The sequence below is a fragment of the Enoplosus armatus genome, chromosome 21 (genome assembly GCF_043641665.1).
Source record: "Enoplosus armatus isolate fEnoArm2 chromosome 21, fEnoArm2.hap1, whole genome shotgun sequence".
In the NCBI taxonomy this organism is placed as follows: domain Eukaryota; kingdom Metazoa; phylum Chordata; class Actinopteri; order Centrarchiformes; family Enoplosidae; genus Enoplosus; species Enoplosus armatus.
The window spans coordinates 15406321-15429148 of NC_092200.1; the positions used below are offsets into that span (position 1 = coordinate 15406321).

Genomic DNA, 22828 nt, shown 5'->3' on the forward strand with positions numbered 1-22828 from the left:
GCGATACCACCCTGCCGAGTGGTAACACGAAGCTCGAGCGTAATACCACTAGTATCACGCCACAAAATATTTTCTTCGTGTGAGTCCAGTATAACGTGTCTCACACTGTCAGCGGTAAGTTTGGATTTAAATTAGCACCTAATTGTGTGCGGAAGTTAACTAGGTAAACCAGCCATAGTTATTCAGTTTACTTAGCATTTACTAGCCCAGTTAGCCTCCTAGCGTTAGCTGTTGTACTTTCTCTTACTGTAACCCGTCAGCTTTTATCCTCCCCACCAGCTAGACACTATTAGTGCTCAAGTTATTGTGTCACAGTTTCCATGAGTCTGAGTTTAGTGGCTCGTCGGGCCATGTTTGAGAGAGGCACCGCTGTTATATGCAGTTGTATGAAGCTTGCTAAAACTCTGACGTTATGTTATGTCACTGTGTTTAGCCAGCTCGTGAAGGTAAGGTAAGAAAACGTTGAAACAAAATCTTTGTCTGTTTCTTTTAGTAGTAAGTTTAGTGCAAGAATACACACATTTCTATTCGTAGAAATAACCTTTCAGGGCCAACTAACGAGTCTTGACGAGCATCTCCACAATTTACACTCCACTGTCTGTTGGCTTTGCGTTGTATCAAGTTTTTTAAGTGATGCATTTAAACATGATTTGTTCGCGTCGGTCTCTGTCTGTCAGACATGGCTGCTCAGTGTGTAACCAAGGTGGAGCTGACTGTGTCCTGTGAGAATCTCCTGGACAAAGACATCGGCTCCAAGTCAGACCCTCTGTGTGTCCTGTTAATGAGCAGCTCTGATTCCCAGTGGTATGAGGTCAGTAGGATGACTGAGTGGATCTGGATCCATTTCATAAATTACAGATTTACAGTTGACATTTGAGAACTGGTGTAAAGCTGCTGAATGTGGTTGATTGAATTTTGTCTGAATACCAAACTCACTGCAACCAGTCACATTCCAAAATACAAATAACATTTATTATGAGAATCCTAAAACACCTACCCTGCTCAGAGAAACAGATTAGGCGGGAAATCTGAAATTAATAACACATTTCATGTAGGTGTGGCAGTTATATCACTGTTGCTCTTGCAACAGAAAATCTCAGAGCACTGTTAATCATTCATCTAGATGGAAAAGTTGGTGTTGTGTAAAGCAGCATGTCCACTTCCTGTTGCATTAGTGCATGTGTGCCAATGGGTACTACTTTTTAAACCTTTGTTAAAGTTTACAGCAATGTTATGTTATGTTGACAGGCGGGACGCACAGAGAAAGTCCAGAATTGCCTCAGCCCAAAGTTTGCCAAAAAGTTTGTCATCGACTACTATTTTGAAATAGTGCAGAAACTGAAGTTTGGGATTTATGACATCGACAACAAAACCATCGACCTGAGTGACGATGACTTCCTGGGACAACTGGAGTGCACCCTGGGCCAGGTGAGGCTTTCCTCTCCTCTTATGGAAGGACATGACTCAGTGTTCACAATACGTGTTCATACAAGGCCGTCCTTTAGCTCCTAAAGCCGATAATAAGTCAATCCATTTGTGAGTGTTTGGCTTCATGGTGTGCTTAAGCCTTCAATTCCTTACTTTTAATTTAATTTAACAACATTTTAAAAGGTTCGGTTTACAGTTCCCCGCAGTGGTAAGAGTACTAGTCAGTCCGACAGGGGAAGCAGGGGAAGGACACATGCTGTGGTGTAATAACATAACACTGCTGTTTTGCCATGTTAGAAGTCAAGAGTTAACATCTCTGATAAGCACTTGCTGTGTAGACTCTCTGTGTCATCCGACCCCAGATGTTCATTCTGCCTGAGGGCTTTGGATGTTATTTGCCTCGTGGCTGCTGTGTTGTACTCCTCCACTGCTGTGCGGGATGAGCTTCTATTCATTCTGCTGAATTTGCTGTGGCTGCTTCTTCTTTAAAGCCACTGGAGGCCCAGATCCACCATAGCCTTCTAACTATGTAATTTAGGGTCTTATGTACATAATAGTAAGCATCTAAGCCACGGTCTTGGTCTTTTGGCACCCGCTCAGTCTACCCCTTTGAGTCTAAGCCAACTCGTCTCTACGTAGCCTTTTGCAATTAGCTAGCTAACTAACCTGTATATCGCCTATATTCGGTGCTTTATAAGCTTGTGTGTGCTGTCCCTGGGTGCACATCCACCGGTGAAGATGACAGCAGGTCATTCTTTCATTTTCCAACTGTTGCTTCTTCTTTTTATTTTTTTTATTTATTTTTTACTTGTTTCAGGTGGTGTCCAGTAAAAAACTAACCCGACCACTTGTCTTGAAGAACAAGTCCCCTGCAGGAAAAGGGACCATCACAGTGAGTGTGTGTGTGTGTGTGTGTGAGTGTGTTTTGTGAGTGAGTGTGTGTGAGAGAGAGATGCTCTTTGGCTTTAGTTTTTTTTCCTCTCATTCTCCTCTCTTCTGCTGTAGATCAGTGCAGAGGAAATAAAAGATAACAGGGTGGTGAATTTTGAAGTTGAAGCAAGGAAACTAGATAACAAGGTACGAGTGATTCTTTTTGACATCTCAAATGCTGTCATTCCTTTGCATGTCACTTATTGGTGTGTTTCCTTCCTTTATTTATTTACAGGATTTTTTTGGGAAGTCCGACCCATTCCTGGAATTCTACAAGCAGACAGAAACTGGATGGCAGCTGGCTCACAGGACAGAGGTAAACACTCTCATGCAAGTGGCAGTGCCTTTCTTTCCTGCCATAACTAAATGGTAATGGTAGTAAAATTGTTGGGAAGTTTACCTGTTACCTCTCACTTCCTTTTTGGTTCTCATGACTGTCTGTGTGAAAAGAGGAACCACTGGTCCTGACTCTGTTGCACCACAGCCTTTGCAGTAACAGCTGAGGCCAATCCTCAATGAGAATGAGGGAGCAGACAAATCACATTTATGGGTTTGACTGAATTAGACAATTTGTTAATTCTGTGGGTGTGATGTCGGAAATTATTATTATAAGAAATATATAATTCTTATTTTTAGGGAGACACAGCCCATCAAAGCAAATCAATGTATTCATTCAGTTGTATTGGGTTTCACATGTAGGATGATTTGTAGGAATGACATGCCATTAGCTCACATGCTGCACATTGTACACCAGGTTGTGGAGGTGGAGTGTGTGGTTTTTAAAGCAGTTTCTGTTAAATTTGTAGGGGTTTATTAATTTGTATTTTGTAAGAAGAAGAATAATACATTTTTTTTTTATATGAAGTCCAACTGAAATTATATTGTATTTAGTGTATTTATTTTTGTCTGCTACAGCATACATATCTGCTCTGTAAATCACTTGTCCTGTGCTAATGTAACACATGTTGCACTTTAAACAGGATGTTTAGGTGCTCATGTGGTTCTTGCTCTCCAATACCACTAACAACACGCTTTCTGCCTATGACCTGTAAGCTACAGCACAAGTTATTTACTTGTCCGTTGACATTGTCTTTTATTATTTTTGACTGCAAAAAGGATGACCAAATGTTTCAGTTGGACTTCAGGAATCTTTATGGGTTCCATATACATTTGTTCTTGATGGAGTAGTATTCTGCACTTGTATCATTTTCATATAATTTTCATTAATTCTGTCCTCAGGTAGTGAAGAACAACCTGAATCCAACATGGAGACCCTTTCGAATCCCCCTGCAGTCTCTCTGTGGAGGAGACATGGAAAAACCTATAAAAGTACCCATAATACCTTTTTTTTAACCTTAGCTACTTACACATGTTTATGTAAACTGCCACTTGCACCTACAATTGCATTGACATCAGTATGTATTTTCATGGTCATGACATAATACAACCAATAGTTTTTCATAACAAAATGATGTTGGCTCTCTCAGGTATCACAAAACATGCTAACTGACTGGAGTGTATTTAGTTCGAGCTTGATGATATATATTTGTTTAACTTCTGAAGCAAACATGTCAGGAAGGAAGCAGTTTCCAACCATACAGTACAAGTGAGTTTCCCAGTGCGTTACAGTGTTTGTCTTTTTTCATCTTACCATCACTTAATGGATGAGGTGTGTGAGTGGAGTAGAAAGGGGGGGGAAAGACAAGACACCACCTCAGCAGGGTCCAGGTTTCCCTGTTGGTCTGAAACTACACAAACTCTTCTTAAAGTAATTTCACTGCCAGCTTCTGTCTGTCGGGTACATTAGTGCTACAAAGAGTTCTCACTTTTGCATGTTTTTGTGTCTTCTGTTTTCTACACCTCCAGTTTTTTTAAACTACACTTAAAGGGTCAGTTCACTCAAATGACATCTTGCATCTTATTGATATTTGGTAAGAAATGTTGGGTGAATTTACCCTTTAGTTGCATTTATTTTTCTCTGTGTGAAAGATTTAACTGTTTTCTTGCTCGCCACATCGTTATGTTTTCCCTGTTTCCAGGTTGAGTGTTATGACTATGACAACGATGGCTCACATGATCTTATTGGAGCCTTTGAGACCACAATGACACGCCTGCAAGAAGCATCTCGAACGTCCCCGGTATGAGTGTGTGTGTGTTTGATGTAACCACAAACATTTCAAACATTTTTCCAACAGTCTCAACCAGCTTGAGGCTGCTCATTCTACTTTTATTTTGTGTTTATTACAATTCAGTTGGGCTTTGGTGGTGGTTAGTCATTGTGAATCGGTCTAAGAGAGCTGACTAGTTCAAAGCAAAATGTCCAACACTTAAATGTTTATGGGCCTCTGGCATTGACACAGACACCCATGCTGGTTTTGTTTTGTCCTCAGGCTGAGTTTGAATGTGTCAACAGTAAAAAGAAACAGAAGAAAAAAGGCTACAAGAACTCTGGAGTTGTGAGCGTGAAGCTGTGCCAGGTGTAGTACTGTCTTTCTTGTTTTTTCTGTACGTTGAATGTGAATGATTAATCCTTGGACTTCAGGACTTTAGTAGCAGCATTGAATTGACATCACATGTTCTCCGATACTCTTCTATAAAACAGATGTTTTATCTTTCAGGTGGTGAAGGAGTATACCTTCCTGGATTATATTATGGGAGGCTGTCAAATCAACTTCACCGTAAGTATTGGCTTCTTTTATTAATGTCTATTTGTATTCATTTGTGGTCTTGGGTCACTAATAAGGCTAATGATCTGCATCTGTTATTAACATGCATTATCTGCATGTCTGCCGGCTCCCTGAATGTTTTGGCAGGTAGCCGTAGACTTCACAGGCTCCAACGGGGATCCCAGGTCTCCTCAGTCTCTGCATTACATTAGTCCTAAGGGTGTTAATGAGTACCTCTCCGCAATCTGGTCTGTGGGCAATGTCATCCAGGACTATGACAGGTATGTGTGACACACAGTCTTGCACTGGCAACTTCATGTACAGTATTATGCCACCTTCCGCATTTTTGAAGAAATGCCCCATCGCCAAAGTTCAGCATTGGTGAACATAACACCCATCCAAGCGTAATGTTGAAAATATTAACTTATTGGCTGGAATGGTTTGCATTTAAATGACAAAGTATTCTGTTTGTCCCTCCTGTGTAGTGATAAGATGTTCCCTGCCTTTGGCTTTGGAGCCCAGATCCCTCCCACGTGGCAGGTAAGACTTGCATGTAAATGTGAAACTACAATTGCATGCAAAAGATAAGACTGCCGTTTGCATACACTTGAAAACACATGAAAAGTCATGTGATTTGGCATAGGATATTATATCTGATGGTGTTTTGTTGTACTTAACAGGTTTCCCACGAGTTTCCTCTCAATTTCAACCCATCAAATCCATTTTGTACAGGTATGTTTACAAATCACTGCACTGTAGATACGTTTATACTGTAGATAACCCTACATATTCATTTATAGGTTGAAGCCAATGATATTATGTATTGAAAATATGCCGTTTAATAAACAGTAGTACTCAGTTTGCAGTGTGTTGATACAAGTTTGATCCCTACTGTGTGTGTGTTTGTGTGTAGGCATTGAAGGTGTGGTGGAGGCCTACAGGATGTGTCTGCCCCAGGTCAAACTCTACGGTCCCACCAACTTCTCCCCTATCATCAACCACGTAGCCTGCTTTGCTAAGCAAGCCCTCCAGCAGACCACCGCATCAGTGAGTATTTCTCTGTTCAGCTTGCAGCCCTGCGTGCACAGAGACTCTCCATATTTAACAGATCAAGTAGTTCTCCAACCATCAACTCATTACAAAGGAAGACAGTTTGCACTCCTTCCAGTTCATCAGTGTTGGTCTTTTGGCTGAAAAAAGTCCTGTGTAAAATATGCTGATGTCACTCAAGTACACCATGATCATGTCAGACTACGCTGTCAGAAGCATTTGGATTTTTTTATCACAACTTGCAAACAGTTGAGCCATTTGATTATTGATCCACTAACTCTGTTTGTCTTCCTGAAGCAATACTTTGTTCTCCTCATCATCACTGACGGAGTGATCACAGACATGGATGAGACGCGCAGCGCCATCGTCAACGCCTCTCGCCTGCCCATGTCCATCATCATTATTGGAGTAGGCGGGGCAGACTTCAGCGCCATGGAGTTCCTGGACGGAGACGATGGACGCCTGCGCTCTCAGACTGGCGAGGCTGCCATGCGGGACATCGTCCAGTTTGTGCCATTCAGGCAGTTCCAAAATGTAAGGCACAGTGAAAACATTGGACAGCTTTTTGTATGACCCCTTGCTTTAGATAAAACGTGTATGTGAATGGTGTTTGATGTGATTTCAGCTGATTTTTCTCGATAAGCCAACTCATTGCTATAAAAACTGCATGGATCTCAAGCTTTTTTTCTGAGCATTTCACTGCGTCATTTTCGGTTTAACAGGCTTCAAAAGTACAAATCCAAACATAGTATAGTAGTGTCTCCCATCCAGTGCCAGTATACATCCCCAAACCCAGGGATTCCCTGCCCCTCAACCTATACATCTCACTTGGCTTACTTGTGTGCCTTGTGTATTTATCTCTTTTCAGGCGCCCAGCCAGGCTCTTTCCCAAAGTGTATTGGCCGAGTTACCTCAGCAAGTGGCCTCCTTCTTCAGTTTATTCAAACTGAAGCCTCCCCACGATCCCAATCCTTCATAGGGGTACCCCAAATGTTTTAAGTCATAAACCCCACCATCATCTTAGCCTTTGCTTGGTCTATATGAACAACTGCCTCGCTGAATCACTGCATGAATCAACGCATGTAGTGATTGCTATCCTCCATTTTTGTACCCTTCCAACTTTTCTGTTTTGCTACAGAGTCGTCATCATCAGTGCAATAAATTCTGTTGTTGTCTTTCTGTCTGAGGATCAGAAGCACTGGTGACCGATCTCAGAAACATATTCTTGTTTACATTAAAGGGAAAACTCCTCTCTAGGTCACTAAAACAAAGCAATTTGGTGATTGGATTTTACGTTTTAGGTTTATTTTTTTGTTTTCTATTATTATTACTATTTCACAAATTGTAATTGCTATCTAGCCAAATGTAGACACCATAATGTCAAGGTATTTGCAGCACAGATACAATAATTGTGTGACATTTTCATATATTTTCAGTAAATCTCAGGTTCTGGTCACCGAGTCATCGAATTTAAGGCCTTCTTTCTAGACTCATCACCCAATGAAAATATTGTTTATACGGCTGGTATGTAAACAAAATGTTGCATGCCACCATGAGCATATGCTCAGCAGCCAAACTGGTGAAATGCATTGTTCTATAGTGCACCATAGCCAACTGTTGGTCAACAGTCGGTCATGATGGCTTGAATTATTTCCATGGTCAATTGGTTTGAAGCGAGACAACTTAAGAGGAACTGGGGAAACGATATTGCTAACCCTAACTCCGCTGAAGACCGTTAAAATATAAGAGTGGAATTTTCCTTTTTAACTGTCTTCATCTCCATGACTTTGTACTTCTCATTCTTGCTCCCTTCATTTAATCAAATCAGTGATCACATAGTCAGTAATGATCACATAACAAAGAAACATAACATAAGTAAGTTATTTATCTCTTCACTGTTTTGTACTTTTTATAACTCCTCCTTTCGCACTTCAGGCTCCTCGGGAAGCGCTGGCAAAGAGTGTGTTGGCAGAAGTACCAGGTCAGCTGCTGGACTTTTTCAATACCATGAAGCTGAGTCCACCCAACTCTAGTCCTGCACCAAACCCTCCAGGGACCAACTGATATTACAAGGAAGAAACCAGACACAGACCAGTCTCATCCGCAGATTTAAAGCAGGTCCCAGCTTCATCTTCATTGTCAATCCTACACTTTCCTAACTCGTCCCTTTTATCTCGCCACCTTAACAAAGTACTAGCATATAGCTTAGCCAAAGACAACTACACACAATACATCCTATATAAGCACTCCACTCTAACCTGCATCTTCTTGTGTCAAAATAGACCTAGCTGTTGTTAGATAGTAACATCTGTGTGTTAATTTGAGCTGTTATTCAGTGCTACTGCAAGTGAAAACAAACATAATCATTCCATTATTTTAAAAGAATAAGTTGATGGGCACTATTAAAAAAAATAAATAAATAAAATAATTAAGATAATAGACATAAGATTAACAGCACAAGGATTTCTAAGCATCCATTGTTTCTGTAGTACTCACTGAAACAGGATACCTGATACCTGCACTGGGTGTAAACTAGCCTGCTGCTGATTTTTTTAATGCATCATAAGAGTGTGCCATTTCTTTGTATGCCTGTTTGATGGCTCCAGCATCAAGTTAAAATAGTTATGAAAAATGCTTTCATGGCACGTGAAACTCAGTGGAACCCCCTTATTTGACATTTACATCTTCAGAGAAATGTCTGCACCACTACTAGTGGCATAAATATGTACATATAGCCAAGTAGCTTTGTAGTTGATGCTGTTTTGGCACATATTTGTGTTAATGTTTTTTGTTGCACATGCTTTCCTATGCACTCACCTATAATAACATGTACTACAAAGACCTAGGATTTAGTTATTTAACTAAATAAAATGCCAGCCTGTGTGTGGGTTATAAACCCAGAGCTTTTTATACCTTTAAGTATGAATCTTTAATATTGTGGTAACAACTAGGAAGCAGCCTCATTGTAGGTTTGGTTGTGTTGTGCCAGTCTCATCACTCATGTTTGTAAATTTCCTGTGGTCTACCATTGTGCCAGTTACTTTTACTTTACTTTTGCCTTCCATACATTAGCAAAAAAACTGTGGGAGTTCCTGGGGACAAGGACCCAGACTAAGGAAGTGTTTTTCCAACGATATGGCCATTGACTTTTGATTTAGTTGGGTTTCATCTTCAGGAAACTAACCTCATATATTCATACATCAGTATTAGAGACCACACTGTTCATTGAAATCTATGCATGTTTTTAATTATGTGTCTGATGTATCCTGTTGTTTAGCAGCTTTAGTGCTCTCACAGAAATGGGTAATGTGCATCAAGCTTGCTAATAAAGCACCTCTTATTCAATACAAATTGAGCTCAACACTTATTTAACACCTTTTTTTTTAAAAGCAATTCTGCAGCCCTTTGTACAGTATATGGTCATTCTCCAACAGTGTACAATATATGTGATTGGGTGTTGTGACACTGTACTGACGTTACAGTTACTGTAAGAATTGTACTGTAGAAAGCTGTTAACACTGCAGTGGCCTAATTGGTAAAAGTTCAGATACATTTAAAATTTTGAGATTTTTGTGAACAATTGTGTGCAGTGAGCTTTCAGCATTCGGCTCTTATACTTATTCAAAGGTGAAATTTAGGCTTTTGCAGCCACCTACTGGAAACGCTAAGTCAAAAACGGCATTTTGTGCCATCTATTTGACCAAATCTATTCCGAATGAGGCGCTACATTGATATCATGATTAAACTAGATATGATCTAGGATATTATTGCTTAATGCTTTTCCTATTCGAAAAATCTGCAACTCAACTTTCTCAACCATGAATGCCTTTACCCTTTTCACCATTATATCCAACTTACTCATCATAATCAACTTTCATTGTGTATGTTTTATAGAGGCACCAACTCTCCCTCACAATATTGTAACATTGACATCAAGGTGTTCTTTTGCCATTTTGTATTTTGCCAAAAATATGCTTACAATCAAACACTTTATTGTGTAAAAGTGTACAAAGATACAGCTTGTTCACTGATATTGTCAGACTGACAGTGGTTATTGTGACATTACATCATTACTTATTCATCTCAACCTAAGGACCTGTACTCAGGCACTTGAAGTTTTTATATAAAAATAGGCTATTCTCTACATGGAATTGTCAATGATAATGTTACATTTTTCAACCTGATTAAATGAAAACGGTCAAATGTCTTCACTTCTGTTCAGTTTGTAAATCCAGTGTGCAGTTCATCAGAATTTACTACCTGACATATGTTTTATAAATAATTAACACCAAGAGTCCGCCTTTCAGCCCTACTTGCATCACCTGTCATGTGTAGATGACTGCATCTCAGAGCAGCCACATCACCTCTTCCGTTAAGCAACATTAAACATTCTGTGCTTCATCTTTTGGTGTAGACGTCCTACACTTACTACTCTCTTCAGAGGGTCAGGGGTCTCTGGCAGCTCAGCTGACTAGAACAACCAAAGGTTTGAAATGACTGGAGATAGAGCCTGATCCTGGTTGTAGTTACATGCGGTGGATCTTATTGTGATCCATGAACTGCTTGAGGTTGTGCAGGTTGTCCCACCACTTGAAGAGGAAGGTCTCTGCGATGAGGCTGAACCAGGGCGTGATCTCCAGTTCCTTGCGCCTGGCCTTCTCCAACATCTCCTTCAGCTCCTCCTTGCTCACGTAACAGTAGCTTTTGATCTCATTGGGGTCTGGACTCAACTTGACGTCCTTCAGAGACACACATAAAAAAAAAAACAATGTTATTGTCCATAATGGAAGCCTGACAGACATAATGCAGGTACACAATAGATTGGGCATCATCAAGATACAACTGTACAGTTTTGAAAACTAGATACCTGTCCATCTTTGAAAATCCCAGAAGGTCAATTAACAACCCTTTCTTACAGAAACCACAAAGACTCCTATGCATCTGAATGAAAAACAAAATCGGTCCACTGCTCAATGAAAGTTTTCTAACCTGTTTCCCAAAGTGCAACTCTCGCAAACAAAGATGGTAGCACAAAATGGCATATGTCTATGCTTCATTTGTTAGATGCGAACCAAAATAACCTGTTTACATTTTTCTTATGTTGTACAAAACTAGCAAGGAGATGTCATTTCTGGTTTCCTGGATAGAAAATGAAGTTGCCACTTGAGAAACAGGTTTAAAGTCTTTTTTTCAAAGATTGCTTGGTGTTTATTTTTCAGAAAAACTGATGCTCATCTCTGTGACTCGAATGTAGTGGTGAGGCATAAGAGCCCCAAACGGACCAGATACACATCACATATCCTAATGTAAACTCAACTCTTAAGTCCAACTGATATTACAGCGCTACCTTCTGCATGAAGAGGATGTAGTCAATCTCATGTTCTCCCCACACACCATCGGACTGGGCCATGTAGTGGATCCTTGTCAGGTACGTCATTTCATCTGGTGTCACCTGAGGAGCAACAGGCAGCCAGGGAAGATCAGTCGCAAGGAAAGAGTCTCCACAATCCACAATAATCATCTTCCATTAAATGCAGAAACCAGGCCTTCAACACACACAGTATACCTGTTCCATGGGGATACCCAGTTCAGCTTCGAGTCTCCTCTGAGCAGCTCTCCTCACTCCTATTGCGTCCTTCTCCTCCAGCTCACTGTCTGTGTGTAAAGGATGACTGCAGCATGTGTTTGTGAAACAGCCTGTACACACAGACACACACGCGATGGTTAAACACATTGTCACATATGACACTGTGTGTATCTCAGTGGATACTGGGAGGTTTGAGGATTCGTTACTAACCTGGAAAAGTGATTTTGGCGTCCGACCTCTGTTGTAAGAGCAGCTTCTCTTCACTGCTGAAAATGAAGACGCTGAAAGCTCTGTGTAATAAACCTGGCAAAACAAACAAGCACAAATCTGAAATAAAAAAAAACATACACACTAGAGGCAAGACAGGTGTGTGTAGTTTAACGTGGTGGACAGGTACCTTTGTCGATGTTGGAGTTGAGGTGGCAGTTTTTCTTGGTGTCTGCTCCGATCTTGCGGTCGTCCTTGTCAATGAGGATGCACATCTCGGACAGCAGCTGCACCTGCTTCTCATCCAGGTGGTCTGTGGTTATATCAGGCATTCTCACCGCAGACTGTAGGTGTCTCACCTCACTGCAGTGCACAGGAGTAGGAGGAGCAGGCAGACAGCAGTTCATAGTTTAGTGTGTAGTCACATCAAAACAGGAGCTGTGCACTTTTAATATGGCATTCTCAAAACAGTAGGTAGTATTTGACTTAAAAACCCCATCGCTTTTTTCTGGAGCTTTCAAGCTTGTAGTAGATGGAGAGCAAACTCCACCTGCTGAGTTAGACTCTGAGGTGTGGTTGAAAGCTCCAGAAAAAGCTACTAAGTGGTCCTTGAGTATTTTTCCATGTACAAAAATGAACTTTCACAGTAGGGAGTACATTTTACAAACACACTCAAACAGATGTGAAATATATTCCATGGCGCTGTGCCTCCCCTGAACATATTTCTTACTGTTCTAGTCAGGATTTTAGTAAAATTATTGAAAAACCTGTCTATTATTAACACGTTACAATAACAGTTAAGTTCCCCAAAAAAGTTCCCAGTGCCAAAGCGGACATCTTCAAATCGCTGGTTTTGTCTGGCCAAAAGCCCCAAACCGAAGGACTTCTATGTACAATGATATAAAATACAACAAGAAAAAAAATTCAAAATCCATTTTGAGAAGCTAGCATGCTTGCTAATGAACGACATAAACAGTGAACTGTCAAAATACCTCTATTCAGTTATTTGACGCTAGTTTTGCTACACCTTTCCAGCTGATACCATAACCTGTATCTTATAACCTTGGCCACAACGTTTACAAAATGTGCATGTTAAAATAATACTGCAGTGCAGCTTGCTAGTTAATGTATGCCAAATGGAAGTGAACATAGTCAGGCTTTGAGTTGCTATTTTGAAAGTGTTCACTTCAACCAATACGCAGAGCCACATCACGTGCGAGTCGTTTTGAAGTAGAATTTGGCATGATTGTCTTTTTGAGACAGCGGCATTAATCCAGACCACACACTTCAGAGGAGTTCAGCTATCAATAGCACAGACAAACACCATTACTCAGCTTAGGGTCAATAGGCTTATCTCTGGCGTTGCCGTATTTAACCTCAAACCATGACTTCAAGCGGTTTCAGTAACGCACAGAGCCTCTAGCTTACCTGAATATAGTTCTGTTGCAGGCAGAGGTAGGTGCGTAGACAGCTCTGTTCCACGGAGCAGCAGCTCTTCCAGCGCCGGGTACGTTTGATTTCAGCACACACGCTCCCTCGCAGGACACCATCCGGAGCACCGCCCACACACCCCGCACCATCGCCTGACCAAAACAGAAAACCAATCACAAGGACTGAAGGTGTGGGTGTTGGTAAAAAGCGGAGAAGGATCCACCCAGTCAGGATCGGAAGACACGCTGCTGATAATACCTGGAGTGAACGTTAACATGAATGCCCATAAAATTTGAGTTTTTTTAAGTTCAATACACAGCTTTCTTTGAACGCAATAAACCTCTACACGTATGTTTTACTGTGCAGTTTAGGACTGTAACTAAATATTATTTTCATTATTGGTCTATCGCTTATTGTTTTGATTAATTGATTGATCTATCAGATGTAAATAAAATGGCAAAAGGGCAAAGGTTTCCAGAGTTTTAAGTGTCATCTAAAAATAGCTTGTTCTGTCCCACCAACACTCAAAAGGTATTCAACTTACAATGTGAGTGTTTTACTATTGCATATTATATTATTAGCTATCACTGATACATTAACATGAACACGTAGTGGAAAATAAGGCTCGCATTGTCCCGTTCCAGTGGAGTCCACTTCGTATTTTCGTCTAAACACTGGTTGTCAACACACCATCAGACCACCGCTCAGCACAGCCCGCACCACCAGGCCTCTGACAACTGAACATAAGTATGCATTGTCTGCTACATATACAACATACAGAGAAACCGATAAAACGTTCAGTTACTTACAAAACAATTGTCCCGGGTCAGGTAGCCAACCCACGTCTTTTAACGTATTTTGCGTTTGCTTACGACGATATTTTAGAGCTGTATACTGTGGTCGAACGAGCTAGCCTTCACTCCCTGCTTCTGAGGTCACGGTTTTTCATTGGATGCCTTTGCATCGGTGTGATAGCCCATTGGCTTACAAAGTGGAAACACCAACTACGGGATACGGAAGTTAATGCGTCAATAAACTACGTGATGTGTCAAATGTTTTTATTAAAATTCTGATACTTGTCAATCTACAACGTGTCATTAGCCGTCACTGTCAAAGTCATACGTCGACAACATGTTTAAAATTATAAATTGACAGGTTTACATAATTTCAGATCGAGCTAGGAAGGCTATAGCCCATCCACGCTGTCGCTTACGTTAACAGTTAGCTGCTGTGTGATGTATACAGTCAAGTTGCCGCAATGAAGGTGATATGTGGCAGCTAGCCTGTGCTAGCATGATGCTAATTTCGTTTCTAGATCTCCATGCAAGCAAAGTATGAATTCAGTGAGGCAGTGACAGCGGTGAGTGTCCTTGTTTCGAACATGTCAGAACGATATCGGTGATGGGTCACAAGTCATTGAAGAAACGTCGCATATTCATTTTGCAAGCATAATTTACCATGCCAATTTGGTATGGGTAGCGTTATTTCCGCATAACGTTTAATACATTCTGGCGCATGTCATACTTGCAGTTTCAGTCTTTTGTTTGTAGCTGTGTGACGCAAGCTACATTTTGTTATGCATTGTACAGCTGCCCATAACGTTAACTATGCGCTACGCCATCACAACGATAGCACGAACCTGCATAGTCCCCAAATGTGTCGTCCTCTTACCATGTAAAGACCTTGAGGCTGAACTTTATTAAAATACTGTGAATTTAATGTCGTAATACCTGTTGGCAAACGCAGGTTTATTATAGCAGATGGACGCCTATTGCTCTGTCTACCGATCATCTTATCCCGACCGACAGGCAGAAATTAAAATCTGCTAAGCCTGTGGTCAAGACTGTGAGGAGATGGACAAATGAGGCAAGGCTGGAATTGCAAGCCTGCTTTGACTGCACTGATTGGGGTGTTTTTGAGGCTTCAGCCACAGACCTGGATGAACTCACAGACACTGTGACGTTTTATCAGTTTCTGTGAGGACGTGTGTGTGTGCCCACTAAAATCTTCTGCACATACAACAACAATAAACCCTGGTTTACAGCAAAACTCAGGCAGCTTTGTCAGGACAAGGAGGAGGCCTACAGAAGTGGGGACTGAATCCTGTACAACCAGGCTAGAAATACTGACAAAGGAGATCAGAATCAGAATCAGAAACTGTTTATTGTCAAGTAACATACATTACAAGGAATTTGCTGTGGTCTGAAGGTGCTATTGTTTTGATAACAAATAAGTAGAATATAAAAGCTAAAATAAGAATAAGAATAAAAATAAGATAAGATAAATAACAACAGTGCAGTGACCAGAATAAAGTAAAGTAAAGTGTCCAGGTAAAGTGTCCAGTAGGGGGTGGGTGTGTTAATGTAACGCAGGGGGGACAGGGGTGATGTACGTTAATATAACGTATAAGTAGTGTTTGTGTTGGGGGGGGGGTCAATGTAAGTTCGTCAGGTTGACTGCAGAGGGGAAGAAACTGTTTTTGTGGCGGGAGGTTTTGGTCCTGATGGACCGCAGCCTCCTGCCAGAGGGGAGGGGGTCGAGCAGATGGTGTCCGGGGTGGGAGGGGTCGGCAGCGATCTTCCCTGCTCTCTTCAGGGTCCTGGAGGAGTACAGGTCCTGAAGAGATGGGAGGTTGCAGCCGATCACCCTCTCTGCAGAGCGGATGATACGCTGCAGTCTGCACCTGTCCTTGGTGGAGGCAGCAGCGTACCAGACGGTGATGGAGGAGGTGAGGATGGACTCTATGATGGCAGTGTAGAAGTGAACCAGCATTGTTTGTGGCAGGTTAAACTTCCTCAGCTGCCTCAGGAAGTACATCCTCTGTTGGGCTTTCTTGATGAGGGAGCTGATGTTCAGAGTAGGGTTAGAGTAGCAGAGTAGCAAAGAGAAGCGACACTAAAAAGCTAAAAAAAAACAGCTTTTCAGCCAATGACCCGCTGTCAGTGTGGAAAGACCTGAAGGACATCACGAAGACCATCCCTCCACACTGCTGAGAATCACCAACTGGCTGACATTCAGGTCAAATGTGTTTTACTTACTGTATAAGCCCACATTCCCCTCACCCGCTCTGACATCAAACAACCACCTACACCCCCTGCCACACCTCCTCACTGACCCCACACCTGCGCTCAGGATCTGTGAAGAGGATGTGTGTCAGCTCTTTTACAAACAAAAGATCAGGAAGGCACCAGGACCAGCATGTCACCCTCCTGTCTGAAAGTCTGTGTTGACCAGCTGGCCCCCATCTTTATGCTGATACTCAATAGATCACTGGAGCTAAGTGAAGTTCCCTCCTACTTCAAACGCTCCACAATCATCCCGGTCCCCAAAAAACCCTCCATCACAGGATTACATGACTACAGGCCTGTCACCCTGACGTCTCTAGTCATGAAGTCCTTCGAAAGACTGGTGTTGGCCCACCTGAAGGGCATCACAGGCCCCCCGCTGGACCCCTGTGCAGTTTGCCTACTGGGCAAACAGGTCTGTGGATGATGCAGTCAACATGGGACTGCACTACGTCCTGCAAGACGTCATCCTCAATCCTGTTAGTGGACTTCAGCTCAGCATTCAACACCATCATCCCAGTTATCCTTCACACCAAGCTCACCCAGCTCACTGTGCCAGCCTACTCCTGTCAGTGGATCACAGACTTCCTGACAGACAGGAGGCAGCAGGTGAGGCTGAGGAACATAACATCAGCACCCGGACAATCAGCGCCCCCCCAAGGGTGTGTGCTCTCCCCACTGCTCACCAACGACTGCACCTCAGGAGACTAATTTGTTAAACTCCTGAAGTTTGCAGATGACACAACGGTCATCGGCCTTATCCACGAACAGAACAACCTGGAGCTGAACGCTGTAGAGATGACAGTGGACTTTAGGAGGAGCCCCACAACACTGCCCCCCGTCATGGGTACACTGCAACTACTGTTGGATCCATAATCTCCCATGATCTAAAGTGGGCGTCCAACAAAGACTTCATCATTAAGAAGGCCCAACAGAGGATGTACTTCCTAGGTGCTACTGAGCACTGTAAACCAAAATGACCAGACACAAGAACAGTTTCTACCCACAGGCCATCACTCTGATGAAGAGGCAACACCAGCCACATAGTGTCAAAGAACATTCCCTGTGCAATAACCCTGTGACACAAACATCCACTGTACCTGTCAATTATGTATTCTCATTGTTTAAATACATTTTTTTAACATGTAAATATCATCACTCAAACACAAATATGTGTACACTGTATATGCTGTCATATCCACATACCTCATGTACTGTATATAAAGGAACCTGTTACATTATCATATTTATTTCAGTACCCTTTGCACTCTGTACCATTGCATTATTGTCTTACTGTCTACATGTTATTATTGTTGTTTATATCTGTACATAGTAGTTTAATGTTTATGTTTACCTAGTTGAGCTTGTTGTCCTTTAGCTGTATGTATGTCTATGTCTGTGTATGTCTATTGAGAGCAACGAAAAACTGGAGTCAAATTCCCTGTATACACATGACTTGAGGTCTGCCAGGCCTCACCTGCTGCCAATAATAAATTCAGATGACATGCAGTTTACCAAGGAACGTTTATTTATTCAGTTTATTCAAGTTTTTACCTGAGAGTCGTTTTCCAACAACAGTGGTCAAGTGGTAAAGCGAATTACCTTGAAAACAGGTTTCTTTGGAAAACATGCTTGGTTATTATTGCATCATTCAGAGCAGTAGGTATCAGGGCGAGACTGCACCAACAAGATATCTGATTGTATCTATTTGTATTTGTATTTCTGCAGGGACAGCTACCCTTCACCTTGAGCAGTTCCTGCAATGGCTATGAACCTGAACTTCACTTCCTTTTTACCTGCAGGCAGGTGCTGATAACAGACCAACCTAATCCACCCACCAGCCAACCAGCAAGCTTGGCCTTTGTTCACCTGCTTCTCAGGTAAGAGGCAGGGGGCAGGGCCACCCACGAGGTAGGAGGGATGCCTGTGGAGGGCGGAAGCAGCAGCGGCTCTGCTTCGGCTGCCCGTCACCCCAAGCAGAAGCGCAAGGCTCACAGTCTGTCGATCCGGCGCACCAACAGCACAGAGGAGAGGCCACCAGGCATCCAAAGAGGAGACATGCTGGAGGGACAGGTGAGGGAGATACACAAACATCCATGCCAATTCTCTCTCTAATACTCACACACAAGCACACTCTGACAGCTGCAGACAAACATTTTGGTAAACATGCAGCTTATAAGACATGCAACAACATATTTTGTGTTGTTAGCATTTTGATTGTCATTCTGTTGAGGTGTAAGGCTGTTTTTTGTCAGTCATGAGAGTACGGTACCAGCCGGTTGAGCAGCATTGTTTATATTTTCTGCCTGGTGTTGCAACATCCACAGCTCCATGCTACGATGTGTTTGTGAGATGTGGTGTTTTTTTAGGTAACTAGCTACAGGATTTTACTTTGGATTAAACTTGCTTCAGTCGAAGCGTATGTAATCTATATTGTACATTCTCTAAATTAAACTGCCTGGTGTGGATGAGCATGTTGGTTACTGATTTATTTTTGTTAAAACAAAGGAATCTACTGTGACTTTTTAAGCCCACCGGTGCCATCAAGTTAGTGATTAACTGTCTCCACACAGGTTATTTAAATTGGAGCTACAATTGATTTATTTCTTCCAGAAAGGGAAGAGCGTAAGCCTTTATATGAGCAGGCATTTCCTGATGCAAACCAGTTGTAGCAAACTGTCAAGCTCCTTTGCTGCTGAGATAATGAAAGCTGTTTCTGTTTGATCAAGAACATCCTGGTTATTAACTTTTGGGATCTGGCTGTAGAGTGACCTTATTGCGAGTAGTCTCTCAGATAAGCTGAACAAAAGGGTTTGAGTGTTTTGGATTGGATCATCATGGGAGCTCCAACTAGAAGAATGAAAGACAACACTCTTTCTGTGCCCTTTTCATGATCCAGATTTTGGATCAAAGTTGATTTTGTCAGTATTCCCCAGCCCTAGTTTTGGCCATGGAAGTTCTTTAGCATTTACTTTCTCTACTTGACAATGTCCTTGAATCATCAGCCACTAAAACTAGAGCTCAGCTTGCACTGTCCTGTTGTCTCATCAAGTTTTAATATGGGCCGCTTGTCCAGGTCTGATTAGTCTTTTCACCAGGCCTTTTTGTCTATTGCCAAGACATGTTGGCTCTGTTTATGTACCTAGTCTACCCCCCATAGCACAAGTTTCACACACACAGACGGCTTTATAAACCCATATATAACACACAGAATGCATTATTAGCCAGAGTATGCTTGCAGGTTTTAGTGCCACAACTAAGCTGCTTTGAATTCATAAGGGCCTGCCTGTTGTTTCGCTAATTTAGTGTGTTGACATGTGGCGGTGGCAGAATGGTCAGGCGGTTAGAGTCACTGGGACAAACTGTTGGTTTTGAACGCGTGCCAGAAGAAAGAGTGACAGTTGAGTGTTTGGTTTCCTCGTCTTTCAGATGGCCCGAGAAATAAGCAGCAGCTCTCAAGGCGAGCTGTCAAATGCAGCCTTTTGAATCCATTGTTTTCATGGCAGCTTGTACGTCTCTTTGCATGCTTGTCTGGTGTAGACTGGTGGTCACCTGATAACCGGGTTCTTCTAGGAGTTCACCATGGAGGTAAGCCAGTGAAAATGAGTTTGACTGGTTGGAACCTGGTTGTTGTGTAGTCAGTCAATTGTCTGTAGGTTGTAGTTATGTAGCTGAGTTTTAACACAAATGCAATTGGCTGATTAAATGAGGTAAACATACAGGCTGTGTTTGACATGAGATATGTGGGTTGCTTTCGCTTAGTTTAAGTTGTGTGTATTTTATGAGTCACCCAAACTTTCCTGTGAATAGTGATAATATATGAGATACTTGTTAGTCATTATGAAATTGTATTTGTGCCTGTTGGTAGCTTTTCATTGTTTTAATGTTTAAACATATTAATTTGTGAAAACATTTTAAAATGTTCTTGAAGTTCACATTTCCTGTGTATATAACATTATAAATAATTAAAGAGAATGCCACACTGGAGAAGGATCTGGAGGGAATAAAAGTGGTGACTCTCTACACCAGCATGATTCCTCATTTTTAGGGCCAGTATGTCAGTTTACTTCAAGCATTGTTGTTTTCTTGTCTGTCTGTCCAGGACTCCAAGCTGCCCCTCTCCTTACGGAACAATCTTCTTGACCTTTTTGGGCAGATTGAGCGCGAGTTTGAAAATCTCTACATTGAAAACCTTGAATGTGAGTAACATTGCATTTAGATTTCTTGGGCACATGCCTTACTGTACTGATCTCCGGGTGTTGATTCAGGTTTCAGAGTGCAGGCAGCGTTTGCTTACTGATGCCCTGTCACTGTTCTAACATTACAGTACGCCGGGAAATTGACTCTCTGAATGAGCGTCTGACCGGAGATGGACAGGCTATTGAGGGAGGAGACCCCACCAAGGGAGCTCTGAAAACAAAAGGTACAGTGTTTCCTACGTAATCTGTTGGAGGTCTCAATATGTTTAACAAACGCTTCTGCTTCTTTGGAAATTTAAATGAAAAATATTGAATTGATTGTGTGGCTTTAAAATGAAATGACTCATTCCATGGTGGCTGGAAAATTCTGTCTGTATGACATATAGTTCATATATCATCTGTATTGCAGAGAATTGTAAAACGGCACTACAAATTGTTAATAGTTATTATTATATTATGTTTAAAAAAAAAACAACAACTTACAACAACTGACTACTAATGTCAAGATATTTGTCCTCTCCTTATATAGGACTGAGATAGTTATAGATCGATAAAGATAAAGTATAAAAGTGTTGCGAACCAGAATGCACCAGAGGGGTTTCATGAAGCCAACTCTGAACTGATCATATCAGACTAACTCAAGCCATGACATCATGCTTGCACTAAGCTAAACCTGAAAACTAGCCTGGTCAGGCTCTGGAGGGATACGTTTCCATGGAAACTTTGCTCAGACTTATTTGAACCTCCTTTTATGAAACAGAATACCCTGAAAATAAGCCTGGTTTAACTGGTAATCATGTTTTATGAAACAGCCCTCTGGACATGAATTACGCAACTCCATCCCTGCTGGCCACATGGCACTGATTCCACTGCATAGATTTACAAGTCAAGTCGTTGGCAGCCATGCAGACAGTACTGACCACTAATAACTAGAAAAACACAAGGCTTTGTGTTGTTGAGGTGTGCGCAATTCAAAGCCCTGACACTTTATTTGGCCATTAGTGCAGTAGTGAAACCAGCCAATGAGCTTGTTACTCTGTGGTGAACTTCATACATTGTTCCTTGTGTCTCCTATCACACAGCCAGCCACAGCACCAGCCAACTGTCACAGAAGCTGAAGACGACCTACAAAGCCTCTACCAGCAAGGTACCTGGCTGTTAGTCGATTCTATAGAGCTCACAAGATTTGTCATCTGTGTAATTGTTTGAGCTGGGATTCAGGCTCAGGGGTAATGGTAACACACTATCAAAAGCCCCTTTGTTGCTGAGAGGGGAAGGAAGCCTTTTTCTCTTCCTCTGAGGTCATGATGTGTAAAGAGCGGGTAAACAAATTCAGCTGTGTCCAAAAATCATAACTGTCAAATTCTTTTGTTTTTGAAGTGCTGATGCAGTTACATAAAGATGTTTGGACCTACACGGGTTAAAGTTACATCTCCATTGACTTCTTCTCTTTTAATCTCTTGCTGATGTAGCGCTTGTACACTTTCCAAGGCAAAATAGGGGGACCTCGCAACTTCAGTGTGGCCACATGGGAGTTGTGGGGAGGAGATTCATGGGTAACTTCCTGAATGCTCTGTATGTCACTAAGCATCATGGGGGGGGGGCAGCTGCAAGCTAAGTCTGTTTTTAACTACAGTCTGACCTTGACTCCTCACCTCTTCTCTGCTCTGCACCCTGTCCAAAGGTGAACGGCTGCATTTGTAAACAAAATTGATTAGGAGTCGGAATGGTCCATAACATCCTCTGCACTCATATTTTGGGATGCCATTTTCGCTGTTCGAAACGTAGGTAGTTTGCAATACAAGCGAGCAAGCCTGTAGTTCTTCCTTGCCCCCAACTACGTCACTGTACACGTCAAATGACGGAGCTGGTGCTGGAAGAACAACGTATTTTGCAGCTGCGCCCCGGAGACACAGAGATCATCTGCAACAACTGCAGGCTTTTTTCACACTATATCTATATATAACTAGGATGGATAGGTTGAAAATCTGCAAAATGGTCATTTAAGTGTAATACGGCTTTCAAACATGTCTTTGAACTTCTCTTCCACATTCTCTTATTTTCCACTTAATCTGAAATGTTCCCTTGACATTGCCTTTCTTAAAGAAATAATCTGAAAGCAGCCAATGTCTGAGCAAGATGAAGAGTGGGACACGATCCTCTTCTGATTTGAAAGTGAGAACAGAGGATACACAGGATCAAGGGAGGACTTCTTAGATTAACCTCCTGACAGAACTAGCTGCTATATAATATACAGCTAACCTA

The 22828-nt window shown here is 41.9% G+C and overlaps 3 protein-coding genes across 4 annotated transcripts in view; 2 read left to right on the top strand and 1 right to left on the bottom strand.

Annotated features, from left to right (window-relative positions):
• On the top strand, nucleotides 1–10277 carry LOC139304135 (copine-3-like). 2 transcript variants are annotated; one of them, XM_070927991.1, is made up of 17 exons: nucleotides 1–114; nucleotides 678–811; nucleotides 1249–1428; nucleotides 2246–2320; nucleotides 2434–2505; nucleotides 2594–2674; nucleotides 3598–3687; nucleotides 4398–4496; nucleotides 4749–4835; nucleotides 4977–5036; nucleotides 5172–5305; nucleotides 5510–5564; nucleotides 5705–5756; nucleotides 5938–6071; nucleotides 6372–6608; nucleotides 6943–7055; nucleotides 8010–8103. In XM_070927991.1, exons 2-16 carry the CDS (start codon nucleotides 680–682, stop codon nucleotides 7051–7053), a joined length of 1599 nt encoding a protein of 532 aa, XP_070784092.1. In that variant the 5' UTR covers nucleotides 1–114; nucleotides 678–679; the 3' UTR covers nucleotides 7054–7055; nucleotides 8010–8103. The 2 variants fall into 2 exon arrangements, with proteins under 2 accessions (XP_070784092.1, XP_070784091.1); XM_070927990.1 differs by lacking the exon at nucleotides 6943–7055 and having other exon boundaries at nucleotides 8010–10277.
• idi1 (isopentenyl-diphosphate delta isomerase 1) lies at nucleotides 10050–14233 on the bottom strand. The gene is made up of 7 exons (XM_070927993.1): nucleotides 14109–14233; nucleotides 13297–13451; nucleotides 12059–12231; nucleotides 11872–11964; nucleotides 11641–11771; nucleotides 11422–11526; nucleotides 10050–10813 (listed from the first exon to the last, which is right to left on the bottom strand). The coding sequence occupies exons 2-7, from the start codon at nucleotides 13446–13448 to the stop codon at nucleotides 10601–10603; spliced, it is 867 nt and encodes a 288-aa protein (XP_070784094.1). The 5' UTR covers nucleotides 13449–13451; nucleotides 14109–14233; the 3' UTR covers nucleotides 10050–10600.
• Nucleotides 14000–22828, top strand: part of LOC139304137 (WD repeat-containing protein 37-like) — a 22461-nt gene continuing 13632 nt past the window's right edge. Inside the window, exons 1-5 of the mRNA XM_070927992.1 lie at nucleotides 14000–14046; nucleotides 18167–18437; nucleotides 20467–20563; nucleotides 20692–20787; nucleotides 21646–21710. Coding sequence (XP_070784093.1) covers nucleotides 18285–18437; nucleotides 20467–20563; nucleotides 20692–20787; nucleotides 21646–21710 — 411 coding nt within the window. The 5' untranslated portion in view covers nucleotides 14000–14046; nucleotides 18167–18284. The remainder of the gene's footprint in view (nucleotides 14047–18166; nucleotides 18438–20466; nucleotides 20564–20691; nucleotides 20788–21645; nucleotides 21711–22828) is intronic.